General features: G+C 42.8%; 1 protein-coding gene across 4 annotated transcripts in view; it reads left to right on the top strand.

Moving 5' to 3' along the window:
* Positions 1 to 15,083, top strand: part of CDH20 (cadherin 20) — a 158,875-nt gene that overhangs the window by 121,640 nt on the left and 22,152 nt on the right. For all 4 annotated transcript variants that reach the window (XR_006279067.1, XM_038391466.2, XM_038391468.2 and 1 more), the window contains 2 exons: positions 501 to 688; positions 10,413 to 10,666. Coding sequence is in view for 3 of the 4 variants with exons in the window: in XM_038391466.2 (XP_038247394.1) it covers positions 501 to 688; positions 10,413 to 10,666 (442 nt within the window). In the remaining variant the exon portion in view is untranslated. The remainder of the gene's footprint in view (positions 1 to 500; positions 689 to 10,412; positions 10,667 to 15,083) is intronic.

Raw genomic sequence — 15,083 nt, 5'->3', positions numbered from 1 at the left:
CAGGCCCCATCATTGATGCTGTCATTTAGAATAGAGTTAAATAAATGGTATAGTTAAGAGAGATTGTTCAAGCATGGAGCTGAGCTAGGGTGGCAGGTAATATCATAAGCATAGTATTTGTACTTTAAAAAAAACTACTTTATTAAATTGCAGTTCTCTCTTTCCCCAGGCCTGCTTTTAAATCAGATCAGTTATGCACTAATTCTGCTCTCATTTCATTTTGAGTTGCCATTGGAAGCACTGATGAAAATGTTTTGATGAAAATCACTTAAATATGCCCCTAACAGGCAGCTTACTGAAACTCAGCAAGGCAAATCCAAATTAGTGATGGCTTCCTAAATAGAGATGACCCTTTGCTTTTCAGCCTGGAAAAAAGAACCTTTAACTGGACCTCTCTTCAGACTGCTGGATTTGTTGACAGTGGCCAGTCCTCTGAAATCCTGTACAGTTTTTGTTCCAGTCATGTTTTTTTCCCCCTCCCCCTCCACTTCTCTTGCCAGAACATTATCAGATGAGTGTGCTGGAGTCCGCTCCAGTCAGCTCCACTGTGGGCCGTGTTGTTGCTAAAGATCTGGATGAAGGCATTAATGCTGAAATGAAATACAGCTTTGTAGATGGAGATGGACTGGATGTCTTTGACATTAACACTGATCCTAATTACCAAGTTGGCATCATAACTGTGAGAAAGGTAGTAAGTTCTCTTTTTATATCCATTTATACAGCTAATAGTTCCAGTTACATTTCATGGGTGCAATATTCTGTTATGGCTACTGTAACTTGGTTCCCATTACATGACAATAGCTTCTTTCCTGTTATGAAACACCATTTCTTTAACACTCTTTGCTAAAATATGAAAACAGGCTGTATTCTCAGGAAAAAACCTTAAAAAGAGAGTACAGTGATCTGAATAAACAGATACATAAATGTCCCAGTTCAGTATTTATCCATGTAAATAACCTTTGTAGCTTAATTACACAACAGTGTGAGTGATCTGATCAATATTTGCATTTGAACTGTAGACATTTTTCATGCTGGTGTCCCATAAACAATAATAAAGCAAGCCAAAGAATTATTTATAAACCAATAAAAACCAGGCCGTTTTTTTAAATTGCTGCTTGAAGATCCATAAATGCTAATTAGGTTAGAAGAAGCTCTACTTTAAAATGGCAGCTGTGAAACTGCTAGTATTTTGTACCGCAGGCTACACAGAAAGGAATATAGTGTTTTGCTTAGAGTATCTGCTGCAGAATATTTATTTTATAATTTTATAGAAATGTTAGCTGTTGAACTCTTTCTAGATTATGAAGCTATTTTTATACCTTTTCCTAGGCATATCTAGTGCACTCATAATGAAATAAGTTCTCTGTTTAAATAGCCTAAGCCAAAATCATCCACTAAAATAGTGACACAGAGAATGGATTTGATCTTCTATCTTTCCAGATTACTGTATCCGTTTCAGAAGTCTGATTTGTCTTGCGTACCCCAAGTTTCACCTCACTTAAAAACTACTCGCTTACAAAATCAGACATAAAAATACAAAATTGTCACAGCACATATTATTACTGAAAAATTGCTTCCTTTCTCATTTTTACCCTATAATTATAAAATAAATTGATTGAATATAAATATTGTACTTACATTTCAGTGTACAGTGTCTATTGAGCAGTATAAACAAGTCATTGTATGAAATTTTAGTTTGTATTGACTTTGCTAGTGCTTTATATGTAGTGTGTTGTAAAACTAGGCAAATATATAAATGAGTTGATGCACCCCCTGGAACACTTCTGCGTACGTCCAATTGAGAACCATTACTCTAGTTCTTTAGGCCAAGATTCGGCAAAGCATTTAAGCATAAGTATGCAGTACTATAAAAGATGCATTGTAGAACATGCCAAAGAAGAAGAATATTTAACACCAACACAGTCAGATACATCTCATTCTAGGCTACCAGAGCTTATATATTTGTAAAACTGTGTGCCCCTATGGCATTTTATAAGATTATTAATTTGTGTATAGCCACACTCCACTTTGGAAAAATTCTCATTCAGATCAAGATTTCAAACCCACAAGGACAGCATAAGTGACGAACTGTGTGTTTTGCTTGTTCTATAGAGCTACAAAGTTTGTACCCAGAATGCAGCTCAGTGATTTTTGTTTTGGACCCATCTCTACTAAACAGAATGAAGTCAGTCTATATGAACAACAACAACAAAAGATTTAGTTTTCCTGTCACACTATTAACAGACTCAAAGGATAACATATTTGTAGTGCAACCTAAACTTTGGAGTCAATTAAATAGTACTTTCATGAGGCCAAGTGAGTCCAGTGTCTGGGGCAAAGGATTGGGAGCTAAAAAAATCCTAAACTGTTGTAATGCAGACAGCCATTGATGCATGCAGAGACACTGAGCAATTCACTTAAACCCCTTGTGCATCAATCCAGCTGTAAAACTGGATTAAAAAGTAGCTATGGTTAATCTCAAAAAGTCTGGAGTGCCAGTTCAGTCCAGATAATTTCTCAAATGTTCTAAAATTTGGCTGAACTTCTTTGATCTGTAAAACTGGTCTGAAAATCATGTTAGAATAGACAATCTTTCTGGCCCTAGAACTTCACTGAAAATCAGATGATTCATATGAACAGAGAAAGGGGCCAAATCCTAATGTCCTTGTGTCATAAATATAAAGAGAAGGGTAAACACCTTTAAAATCCTTCCTGGCCAGATGAAAAACCCTTTCACCTGTAAAGGGTTAAGAAGCTAGGATAACCTCGCTGGCACTTGACCACAATGACCAATGAGGAGACAAGATACTTTCAAAGCTGGAGGAGGGGAAAAACAAAGGGTCTGGATCTGTCTGTGTGATGCTTTTGCCAGGGACAGAACAGGAATGGAGTCTTAGAACTTAGTAAGTAATCTAGCTAGATATGCGTTAGATTCTGTTTGTTTAAATGGCTGAGAAAATAAGCTGTGCTGAATGGAATGGATATTCCTGTTTGTGTGTCTTTTTGTAACTTAAGGTTTTGCCTAGAGGGATTCTCTATGTTTGAATTTAATTACCCTGTAAGGTATTTACCATCCTGATTTTACAGAGGTGATTCTTTTTTACTTTTTCTTCTATTAAAATTCTTCTTTTAAGAAACTGAATGCTTTTTTCATTGTTCTTAAGATCCAAGGGTTTGGGTCTGTGGTCACCTAAGCAAATTAGTGAGGATTTTTATCAAACCTTCCCCAGAAAAAAGAGGGTAAGATTTGGGAGGATTTTGGGGGAAAGACGTTTCCAAACTAACTCTTTCCTAATTATAATAATACCGGTGTTAGACGTTTGGTGGTGGCAGCAAAAGTCCAAGGGCAAAGGGTAAAATAGTTTGTATCTTGGAGAAGTTTTAACCTAAGCTGTAAAAGTAAGTTTAGGAGGTTTTCATGCAGGTCCTCACATCTGTACCCTAGCGTTCAGAGTGGGGAAGGAACCTTGAAACCTTGCTTAACCTTTACTTGGCAAAATTACCATTGGCTTCAACTAAAGTTTTGCCAAATAAAGACGGTGTGACCAGGCCTAAGTAATTAGCTACTTGATACAATAGTGATGAGCAGCAATTAAATAAATAGACAATGGAGCTTGTCACTAGTGTAAAATCACAGGTTTGCAGGACACTTTGATCTAAAAGCCATCTGGGGAACAGCTTCTCACAAGCTACCTTCCTCCTACTCTGACTGCTCCTTCCCCATCCTGCCTCCTACTGGCTTGCTAGTAGATAGCTTGAATCAGCAAATAATATAATACTTTATATTTCTATAGTACCTTCTATCTAAAGACCTCAAAGCATTTCAAACTTTAGTGAGTTCAGCATCTCTAAGTAGGTGGATCTGGCTTCTCAGCTGGAAAGCGGAGCCCCTGGCTCTGACTCCCCTTGTGGGAGAAGGTAGCTAGTTCTTCTTCAAGTAGTGTCCCTATGGGTGCATATGTGCCTCTGCATCTCTAATCAGAGATTTTTGGCAACAGTGTCAGTTGAGCCGGCACAGGTGCTCTCCTGCCCTTGTGGTCTGCCTCGAGGCTGTCTAGCATTGCAGGGGCAAACACCATTCACTTCCTTCTCCACGCCTTTGGCCTCAAATGGAGTGAGCAGTTGGAGAGAGCAGTCATTCCTTCCTTATCTGTGTCATTGTTTTTGTTTTTTGTTCTCCTTAATAGTTAGTGTTTCCTTTTTTGTTTTTACTCCTTTTGGAATTTAAAAAGAGAGAGAGGAGAAAAAAAGAAAAAACTTTAGTTTCCTGCCCTATCTTGGGGCATACCCCACCCATTGGGATGAAAGTAATTTAAAGGATTTACCGATACGCTGGAGTCCTGAGCAGGGGGGCGGAACCTCAACTGGAAGGGGGTGGGGCCTCAACCAGAAGAGGCGGGGTCTTTAAATCCCTGGGCCCTTTAAATTTAAATTTAAATTTAAATCTGTAAATTTAAATTTAAAGCTGTAGCTACCCCATGATAGTGGTAGCTGTGGCAGTGGCTGGGAGTGCCGGGGTTCGGGCAGCGATTTAAAGGGCCTCTGGCTGCCGGTACCACAGTGGAACCGCGGGCCCTTTAAATCGCCGCCTGAGCCCCAAGGCTCCAGGCCTCCGTTGTTACCCTGGGGCTCTGGCAGTGGGGCTCTGGAGGTGATTTAAAAGGTCCCAGGGCTCTGGCTGCTGCTGGGAGCCCCAGACCTTTTAAATCGCTGGCCTGGGGAAGTTGCCCCCTGCCAGTACGGTCGGCTGTGTATTGCCTCTCACCAGTATGCCATGCCATACTGTACCAGCTTCCTTTCACCTCTGCCTCCCCTCCTCCCCCCGGTGTTTAGTAGACTAAGTTTTTTCAGTTTAAAAAAAAAAAAAGGAAAAGAAAAAGAGGAGTAAAGACAATGTTTTTTTTCTGCATTCTTCACTGCTAAAGGATGACAGCCCCCACCCAGGGGCATACCTAGCTCTCCCTGCTCCAAGAGGTGCCTCTCTTGCAAGGAGTCAATTCCTGTAACAGCCGGACACACTCACAGAAGTGTTTCACCTGCCACAGCTAAAACAGCAGCAATCTCGCAGGAACTGAGAGCTGAAGTTAAAACTCCCCCTTACGGAGAAGGCACTTCAGTCTCCAGGGGACTCCGGTGCTCACCCCGGATCAAAGTGGGTAGAGTCATGGGAAAAACCAGCAGACTCCCCCTGTAACGGCACATAAAAAGGACTCCGAGTAGCTGGCCAGCCAGAGGGGCTCCCCAGTGTGGCCGCCTCGGTACCGACAGCATCAGCAGCTCTGAAGTACGGTACCCAGAAGGAGGCCTCTGCTATGAGCTCTGCTGTGCATGCAGCACCAGCTGCACTGCCTGGAGAAGCCAGGGGCTCTGGCAGTCTGGCTGTGAGACAACCCTACCGCCTCCTAAGGAGACAGACAATTACCATACTGTCTCTAAAAGAGCAGCATAGAGAAACCCTTTGGGAGTAGGTACGACAAAACTTCCATCTGGGGAGTGCTCTGCACCTTCCCAACTATCAGTACTGACAACATACCACACACGCTCCTCTGCGGTACCAAGTGAGCTCTAGTACCCTGGAGACCTGTGGCTCTGGAACCCAGGGAAAGACAATTAACGTACCATCTCTAAAAGAGTGGCACTGACAAAACTTTATGTACGGGGTGTAACAAACTCATCTAGGGAGTGCTCTGCACCTTCTCAACCATCGGTACCGACAAAGTACCGTGGACACTCCTCCATAGTACCAAATGAGCCCAGGGTACCTCATGGTCTCTGGTACCCTAGAGACCTGATGCTTGGGGAAGAAACACAATCCCCATTACTGGTACCAGGCTCCCGGTACCAAGCACATCCTGGCACCCGGAATCACTCTTGTTACCAGGCCGTGTACCGCCACTACTCCAATCAGCACCATCCTTACCCAGTGTTGAGTCTGACAGTGGCCAGGAGGAGGTAATTTCCCTGCCCTCATCACAATACAATGGTCCTTCCCAATTCCATTGAGCCAACCCACAAATCGTAGTATGGGCCCCTTGGGGTAAGCCTACCACCCATGCCCGCCCTCCTTCCTCCATTCCCCCATGGCCGTATTGCAATCCTTGGGCAATGTACACACACACACACGTCATGGCCATCCAGCATCTCTCAGAGGGAGTCCACCAGATGGTGTCCTACAGCCTGACTGTCCAGAGCCCCGAGGTGGGGAGAAGGAAGCTTTTTCAGAACAGGAAGAAGGACTCAAAGAGGAAGCTACCCCTCCAGCATACTTATCCTCATCTCCACCAGATGAGGCTGTATTGCCTCCCTCCTGCCCATCACTAGGTGATGATTTTAAGAACTTTCTGGATCTTACCAAGAGGGTGATGGGTGAGCTGCAGATTCCCCTACAGGAGGTGGCAGATTCACCTCACAAGTTGGTGGATATTCTGCACACCTCCTCTTCATCCAGAATTGCCCTCCCAATTAATGAGGTGATTCTAGATCCTACCAAAGTCATCTGGCAGACACCAGCCTCCATCGCACCAACCAGCAACAGAGCCAAAAATAAAAATACTACATCCCTCCCAAAGAGAGGGACTTTGTTTCAACATCCTCAACCCAACTCCATCACAGTGGATGTGGTTAATGCACGAAGCAAGCAACATAATGCCAAGTCGACCCCAAATGATCCCGCTTGACAAGATGGTGTATTTGTCAGTGACATTACCGTTTAGAGTCACGAATTAGCAAACTGTCATGGCCAAATACAATTTTATTAATTATGGGAAACTCAGTGCATTTCTAGAACATTTACTGGAGACACAAAAGGAACAGTTTCAGACCATTCTTAGAGAGGGTCAGTTAAAAGCCAGACTGGTGCTAGAGACAGCACTGAATGTAACTGATACATCTGCCCACCTGATCTCCTTGACAGTGGTACTGCGGAGGGCTTCTTGACTACACCTTTCTGGATTGCCCAAAAACCTGCAGAAGACTTCCAATTTGAAGGGCCTAAACTCTTCACAAAGACAACAGATTCTTCTCTCCACATCCTGAAGGATTCCCGGACCACATTATGTTCCCTAGGAATCTACACTGCGGGACAGAAAAGAAGATATACCTCTCAGACACAGCACAGGTCACAATCTCCTCAATACCCACTATCTCAGTGCTGTTACGAGCCACAGTGTAAAAGGACCAGGGCTCAAAAGTGGGCACATCCCAGTCTGCAACCTCTCAAACCATCTCTTCTAAGCACTTTTGATGGGTTAGTCGAGGGCCTGAACAATTATACCTTGCAACATCAGCTGCTACCTACACACCTGTCACGTCCCCTTCAGAAGTCACCTGGCCCTACTTCATAGCAGTTGGGAAAATATCACCTCTGACTGATGTGTCCTGGAGAAAATTTTGAAGAGTTACACCATTTAATTAATGTCCCTCCCCCATTCCAACTCTCCTTCCCCATCCCCCTTCAGGGACCCTTCTTATGAGAACCTACTTCATCAGGGAACATATCATTTGATATGCCTAGGGGCCATTGACCCAGTCCCGGTGCAACTCAGGAGCAAGGGATTTTACTCTCATTATTTCTTGATCCCCAAGACAAAGGGAGGTTGGAGGCCCATTCTAGATCTAAGGGCATTAAACAAATACAGGAAGGTGCAGACATTCAAGATGGTCACAGTCACAGCCATTATTCCAGCTCTAGAGCAAATAGATTGATTTCCAGCCCTCAACCTACAAGATGTCTACTGCGATATCTCAATACAATGATCGTACAGGAGACTTCCTATGGTTTACCTTTGAGGCAGGACCATTATCAGTACAAACTGCTCCACCCAGGGTATTCTCCAAGGTTCTCTTCATTGTAGCAGCACACTAACCTCGGTACAGTGACTGGAGTTTATCGGGGCCAAACTTCATACAGTATAAGTGAGAGCATTGCTCCCGCTATGCAGACTCACCAACCTGGGATGGATGCCTCCCTAATGCTCACCTACACAACCACAAGGTTCAGGGCAAATGCCCTTCTACAGAAGTGACCTTCCATATCACTCTTTTGGAGCTAAGGGCTGTCAGGAACGCCTGTGCACACTTCCTGCCCTTCATCAAGAACACCCACACAAAAGTCATGATGGACTTAATATGACCTGTATGTTGTACATAAATCACCAAGAGGGTGCCAGATCTCCCTCCCTCTGCAAGGAAGCACTCAAACTTTGGAACTAGTGCATCCATCACAATGTGCTCATCTCAGCTGTCTATTCACTAGGGATACAGAACATGACAGCCGACAGTCTCAGTCGGAATTTTTGTCATGACCATGAGTGGGTACTGAACTCGGAGGTGCTTCAAGATATAATCGCCCTTTGGGGAAACCCGACTACGGATCTCTTCGCTACTTACTGGAACAAAAAATGTCCTCGTTACTGCTCCAGAGCCGGCCTTGGGAGATGCCCTCATACTCGCAGGGGACAGGGCTTTCTTGTATGCCTTTTCCCAGTTTCCTCTTCTATCCAAGGTCCTGTTGAAAATTCAACAAAGACAAAATGAGAGTTATTCTGATTGTCCCTCCTGGCCATGACAAGTCTGGCTCCCTTACCTGACACAGATGGCAATATGCCCTCCTATTCCTCTTCTGCCCATTCCTCACCTGCTCTCTCAATATAATGGGCTGATCCTTCACCCCAACCTACAGGTCCTCCGCCTTTCGTCCATATCAGAAAGATCCAAAAGCTCTGCAAAATTGGCTCAAAGACTATCCAAATGGGTCTCAAATGGGTTGCATTAATCACGGTTATCAAGGGTGCCACCTGCTTCCATTCGGAGTCCATACGCACTCCATTAGGTCAGTTTCTACCTCGATCACATTCCTTAAAGATATCCCTATCTCAGTAACTTGTAGAGCAATGACTTGGGCCTCAGCCCATAGTTTCGCAGAACATTATGCGATCTCTGAACATTTGGCCCCTGGCGCCATCTTTGACTCCACGGTACTCTCTGTAGTAACAGACTCAACTCAGAAGTTCCAGCCTCCAGTGGTGGGTACCACTCAGAAGTCACCTACAGTGGAGCACCCATAGAGACACTATTCAAGGAAGAGGAAGTCACTCACCTTGTGCAGTAATGATGGTTCTTCAAGATATGTGTCCCCTATAGGTGCTCCACAACCCGCCCTCCGTTGAATTCTTTGTAGGGCTCTGTGGTGGAGAAGGAAGTGAGGGGGTTCACCATCGCAATGCTAGATAGCCTAGAGGCAGACACGAGGGAGGGAGAGAACATGTGTGGGCTCAATGGACACGGCTACCAAAAATCTCTGATTAGAGATACAGGGATGCACATACAGCTACGGTGTGGCACCCATAGGGACACATATCTCAAAGAACCATCATTACTGCACAAGGTGGTTGCCACAAACTGGCTCAGCATAGTGTAGCAATTACAGCAAACTACTGACTTCTATGGTGGTGGTGTGGGGGGGGTGAGTGCACAATGATCTCTGCTGCCTATGGGTTGGGGAGAACTTCTGCCATTTATGCTGTGCCCTCCCACATACCTACCACAACTGGCCTTCCCCTTGATCCTCCTTGAATGCACTCCAGTGGAAAACACTCAGACCTGTTTCCCAATTGCCCTGCCACCCAGCCCTCTCACAATTCCACTACCGGTCTAATTTCGGTCTGTTGTCAAAAAGAAAAGAACGACAAAGATTGAAAGTCAATAGTGCTCCAAGAGGTTGGGAATAGCTGTACAAGCCTCAATCAGATCCACCTCCATAGTGAATTAAGTGGGTTAATGATCTCCTCTATGCAAGGCAGTTTCATGGTTCTAGGGTTACAAAATACAAGGCTTAAAACCATAAAATCTATGATTTTTTACAGAACACTATATGCCTCTGAAAACTGGGCAATTGCATTATAGGCACAAAGTTTGTTTTGCTCAGACTCTGCACCAATTAAGGGGATTCTACTGAGCTGTTTTCCACTGTAAAACTCCCTATATGTTAAGGGTTTGTGAAGATTTAGTTATTAGAACTGCAGGAAATTAAATTTGCAGCAAGGTCCCCCATAACTTAACTATAACCTTGTAATTGCTTCTGCTTCCACTAGACTTACGGATAGCACTTGATTGGGTGAATCATTTTCAGTTTTTCAGTTGTTTCAAACAGAACCCTTCCTCTCATCACTTTAGTGGTATGGTTTTTAGTTAAATACAGAATGTTCCTGATACAATTGCCACCTCAGGATTTATTTTCAACTAAAAATATTTAGATGTAATATTTGGCATGACTGACTGTGTAACAGAGAGAAATCTGTGGAAAGACACCAAGATGCAATGTAAAGGGAAGAAGCATTTCTTTCAGGCACGCAGGAGGCTGTAGCCTAACACAACGAATTCAACAGGCTTAACGCTCCTTTTCTCTTCCTCAGCCCTTAAGTTTTGAGAGCAAGAAGAGCTACGCTTTAAAAGTAGAGGGCACCAATCCCCACCTGGAAACGCGTTTCCTGGACCTGGGCCCCTTCCGAGACACCACGACTGTGCACATCAGTGTGGAGGATGTGGACGAGCCCCCAGTGTTTGAGTCTAGCTTCTACTTTGTGGAAGTGCCTGAGGATGTGGAGATCGGAACCACCATACAAATTATTTCTGCCAGGGACCCTGATGTAACCAACAACTCAATCAGGTTTTTCAGAGTATTTTTTAGCTTTTCTTGTTATCCAAAGATTTTCTACTGTATGTCTTAGGTCAGATGCTCAGCTGGTGTAAACTGAAACCTCAATTGCAGATCTGTCCCCATATTGTGTTGTAAGTAATCAACTCTCTTCTCTCTTTCCCTTCTGTTTCAAAGCACATAGGTTGCATGTAACAATCTTTGTCAACAGTTCAGCTATACAAATACATTTGTAATAGATAGAGTGCTAACAACATATGCACGGACCACTCAATTATATATTGTGATATTCAAGCTGCTTAGCTAGATATTCCCATAAGCAATGAAGGAAGGTAAACTACAGTCAAGGGAGCTTCATGTCTACAATTCAGCCAGGAACCAAAAGAATGAGCTACATGATTATCACACTATTTCCAGAGTGGCAGCCAAGTCTTAGCAGAAAATACCAATGGTCTTTGAGGCCTTCTCATGTATTCATCGTTGAAACTTACATAAAGTTGCAGGTTCATTGCATGTTCATAGACCAGCAGATAATACTTAAAAGTTTCTCTGATCTATGCAAGTGGTTGCTATATTGTTCCCTCCCCCTGTGCAAGTTCAGCTTCTCAGCTGCCTGGCTTCAGGATTTTTACAGAGGAGCACAGCAGGAACACTAGATGCTGAGTTGTTACAATTTCTGAAGGGACAGTGAAATCCTTATGTGTGGCTTTATGGGCTTCACATAGGGAGGAAACCTGACAGACACACAGCCTGTTCTGCTTAGCGCACCATTTTCCCTCTAGATGTATTCTTACCTTTTCCCTACATCATGTCAAACGTTTCTAACTCCTATCTAGGTTATGAGACTATCCTTCATTCTGCTCTGTGCTTCTCATCTTAGTCTTTCCTTCCCTATCAAATTACGTCATTCTGCTCTCTCTGCCTCAGGGTTTTATATTCTGACATCATCCACACTCAGCAGCTTTGCACTGAATGCAAGTTTGTGTGCATGTGTGAAAAAAAAATCTGTAGACACAAAAGGTAGATATTTGTTCATATTTTTACTGTAGTTTTTGAGGGGTTTTTTTCCAGACTTTTCAGCTAACTTAGTTGAGAACAAAACTTTTTAAGGGGCGGGGGGGAATACAAACAGCAAGGTGAGAATAACTATTTAAATTCAGGAGCAATTAAAAATATGCCCCAGTATTTACATACACACATTTTCTTATGTGCAGCCTCTCTTTCTTCCTGCATTGTAAATACACAGACAGAAACAAACTATGAGTGACTGATTTGGGAAAATAAAGATGTAGAAATCAACTATTGCTCCTCCACTGGCTTGCATCTCATTTGTCCAGTTACATCTATGTCTAATGAGAGCAAAATCAGAATGGTAGTGTTTTACACCGTCTTTTCACCCACTTTCTACTGGTGTAAATGACTGCACAAGGTTGGGGAGAATCTGGCCCTCGAAGTGCAAAATTTAAAAAAAAAGAGGAGGAAAACACATTCAGTGCCTCAGAAATAATTCCACTAGGTTGTAATCCAAAAAAATATAGATTTTTAATTATTTTTTTTTCAAATTTGAAAATAAGTTTAAAGAGCCATGTTTCAGAAGGGCTCACTAAACACATGGGAACACTCAAATCCTCTTATTCCCAGCTTCTGGCATCTGGACTCCCCCACTGAGAGACTCCGATTGCTGGAAATATGGCTTGAATACTGCTGAGTGACTAAGGACAATTATTTAAACAGTACAATGGAAGTGAGCGTGGAAGACTACTTATTAACAGGAGATAGTGTCTGGAGAAATCAGTACAAAGCATCCACCTGTGCTTTGTGACATCACTGATTAATGCTGAACCACTAATCAGAAGGCTATATTCACTTTCAGATACTAGCTGGCCTTAAACTGTCATAGGAAAAGTCTTTTTATAGACTCTATACAAGAATGATTATTATAGAAAAATACAGCAACCCTCATGCAGATTTCTGTAATAAATATAATACCTCAAAAATCTCCATTTAAAATAGAAAAAATACCCTTTCCCCCCCTTCTCTCACTTTTTCTGGGGGGAAAAATTGCCGTTTCTTTCCCTAGTGTAGAGTTTACAGTGTTTTGTATTGCCAGTGCTATACAACATGATGCTGTCTCAAAATCAGTCTTGCATGCTCATTCTGCAGATTCACAGGTTTCAGAGTAGCAGCCGTGTTAGTCTGTATTCGCAAAAAGAAAAGGAGTACTTGTGGCACCTTAGAGACTAACAAATTTATTAGAGCATAAGCTTTCGTGAGCTACAGCTCACTTCATCGGATGCATTTGGTGGAAAAAACAGAGGAGAGATTTATATACACACACACAGAGAACATGAAACAATGGGTTTATCATACACACTGTAAGGAGAGTGATCACTTAAGATAAGCCATCACCAACAGCAGGGGGGGGAAGGAGGAAAACCTTTCATGGTGACAAGCAGGTAGGCTAATTCCAGCAGTTAACAAGAATATCAGAGGAACAGTGGGGGGGGGGGTGGGAGGGAGAAATACCATGGGGAAATAGTTTTACTTTGTGTAATGACTCATCCATTCCCAGTCTCTATTCAAGCCTAAGTTAATTGTATCCAGTTTGCAAATTAATTCCAATTCAGCAGTCTCTCGTTGGAGTCTGTTTTTGAAGCTTTTTTGTTGAAGTATAGCCACTCTTAGGTCTGTGATCGAGTGACCAGAGAGATTGAAGTGTTCTCCAACTGGTTTTTGAATGTTATAATTCTTGACGTCTGATTTGTGTCCATTCATTCTTTTACGTAGAGACTGTCCAGTTTGGCCAATGTACATGGCAGAGGGGCATTGCTGGCACATGATGGCATATATCACATTGGTAGATGCGCAGGTGAACGAGCCTCTGATGGTGTGGCTGATGTGATTAGGCCCTGTGATGGTATCCCCTGAATAGATATGTGGACAGAGTTGGCAACGGGCTTTGTTGCAAGGATAGGTTCCTGGGTTAGTGGTTCTGTTGTGTGGTGTGTGGTTGCTGGTGAGTATTTGCTTCAGATTGGGGGGCTGTCTATAAGCAAGGACTGGTCTGTCTCCCAAGATCTGAGAGAGCGATGGCTCGTCCTTCAGGATAGGTTGTAGATCCTTGATGATGCGTTGGAGAGGTTTTAGTTGGGGGCTGAAGGTGATGGCTAGTGGCGTTCTGTTGTTTTCTTTGTTGGGCCTGTCCTGTACCTACTACTACAGGTAGTAGGTAGTGGTGATGGCTTATCTTAAGTGATCACTCTCCTTACAGTGTGTATGATAAACCCATTGTTTCATGTTCTCTGTGTGTGTGTACATAAATCTCTCCTCTGTTTTTTCCGCCAAATGCATCCGATGAAGTGAGCTGTAGCTCACGAAAGCTTATGCTCTAATAAATTTGTTAGTCTCTAAGGTGCCACAAGTACTCCTTTTCATTCTGCAGATTGTAAAGCAGAAAAGAATTCAGAATAATGGTCCTGATTCTCCTTCTGTTGATGTCAGTGGATAAACTCGTATTGAGTTCTATGAGAGCACTGTGGATTGGGCCAATAGTGGTGGAAATGGGTCTGAACTATAATCTAAACAATAGTGCTTGGATTGGTGCCTGGTGATATCTTTTGAGGGAGTGCCTACATTAGATAGATAGCTGTAATAGATTAAACGGTATATATTACAGTTACACATTATACATTACACATCATCTACCTCCCAAAGAAAGAAAGAAAGAAGGGGGTGTGGGGGGACAGTCTACTCTAGTCTTTAATTTAGTGTGAAAATTAAAGGTGTTTTTCATCTACAGAAAAGCATCATAATATTGCAGAGAAAGTGGTCTGTGCTTCCCGAGTCCAAATGTTTTTTTCCATAACATAAAATGAATCTGTGGACTTCATTACTGCAGGATATCATTGATGCAAATAGGTGTCAAAAAAGGATTACACATTATGGGCTCATTGAAGACTCTCAGAATCAGAATGATATTGAGGGGAGAACTGCCTCTACAGCAGTAGCTGGATGCACTTCTGCACCCTACATTCCCATTGCCATTTGAGAGTTTTGGACGTGCAGAGAAATAGCAAAATTTCCACCTCTAGTAAATACATGACAGACATCAGAAGGATTGTCCCTGGGATTCATGAAGGGTGATAATTGTGGATCAGATGTATGAATTTAAAAAAAAGTGCCAAAATGGATAGTGTCAGACAACTCTATTCACCACCGAGAGACACATTCCAGTGCTTGTTTCTAACATCCAAACTAACATGGTTACTATACTGGTATAGTCAAAGTAGTTCAATCTCCTGTTGCTTGGACACGTTTATAGTAATATAAAAGTGCTTATACCAGCATATCTTATTCCCCTACAAGAAAGGGAATAACTATACCAGTACAAGGTACCTTTATCCTGGTATAATTGCATCCCCTGCAGGGG

This window comes from Dermochelys coriacea, chromosome 2 (assembly GCF_009764565.3).
Source record: "Dermochelys coriacea isolate rDerCor1 chromosome 2, rDerCor1.pri.v4, whole genome shotgun sequence".
Lineage (NCBI taxonomy): Eukaryota > Metazoa > Chordata > Testudines > Dermochelyidae > Dermochelys > Dermochelys coriacea.
Note: the sequence above shows the minus strand (reverse complement) of the source record. Positions and strands in the feature narration are given on the sequence as shown.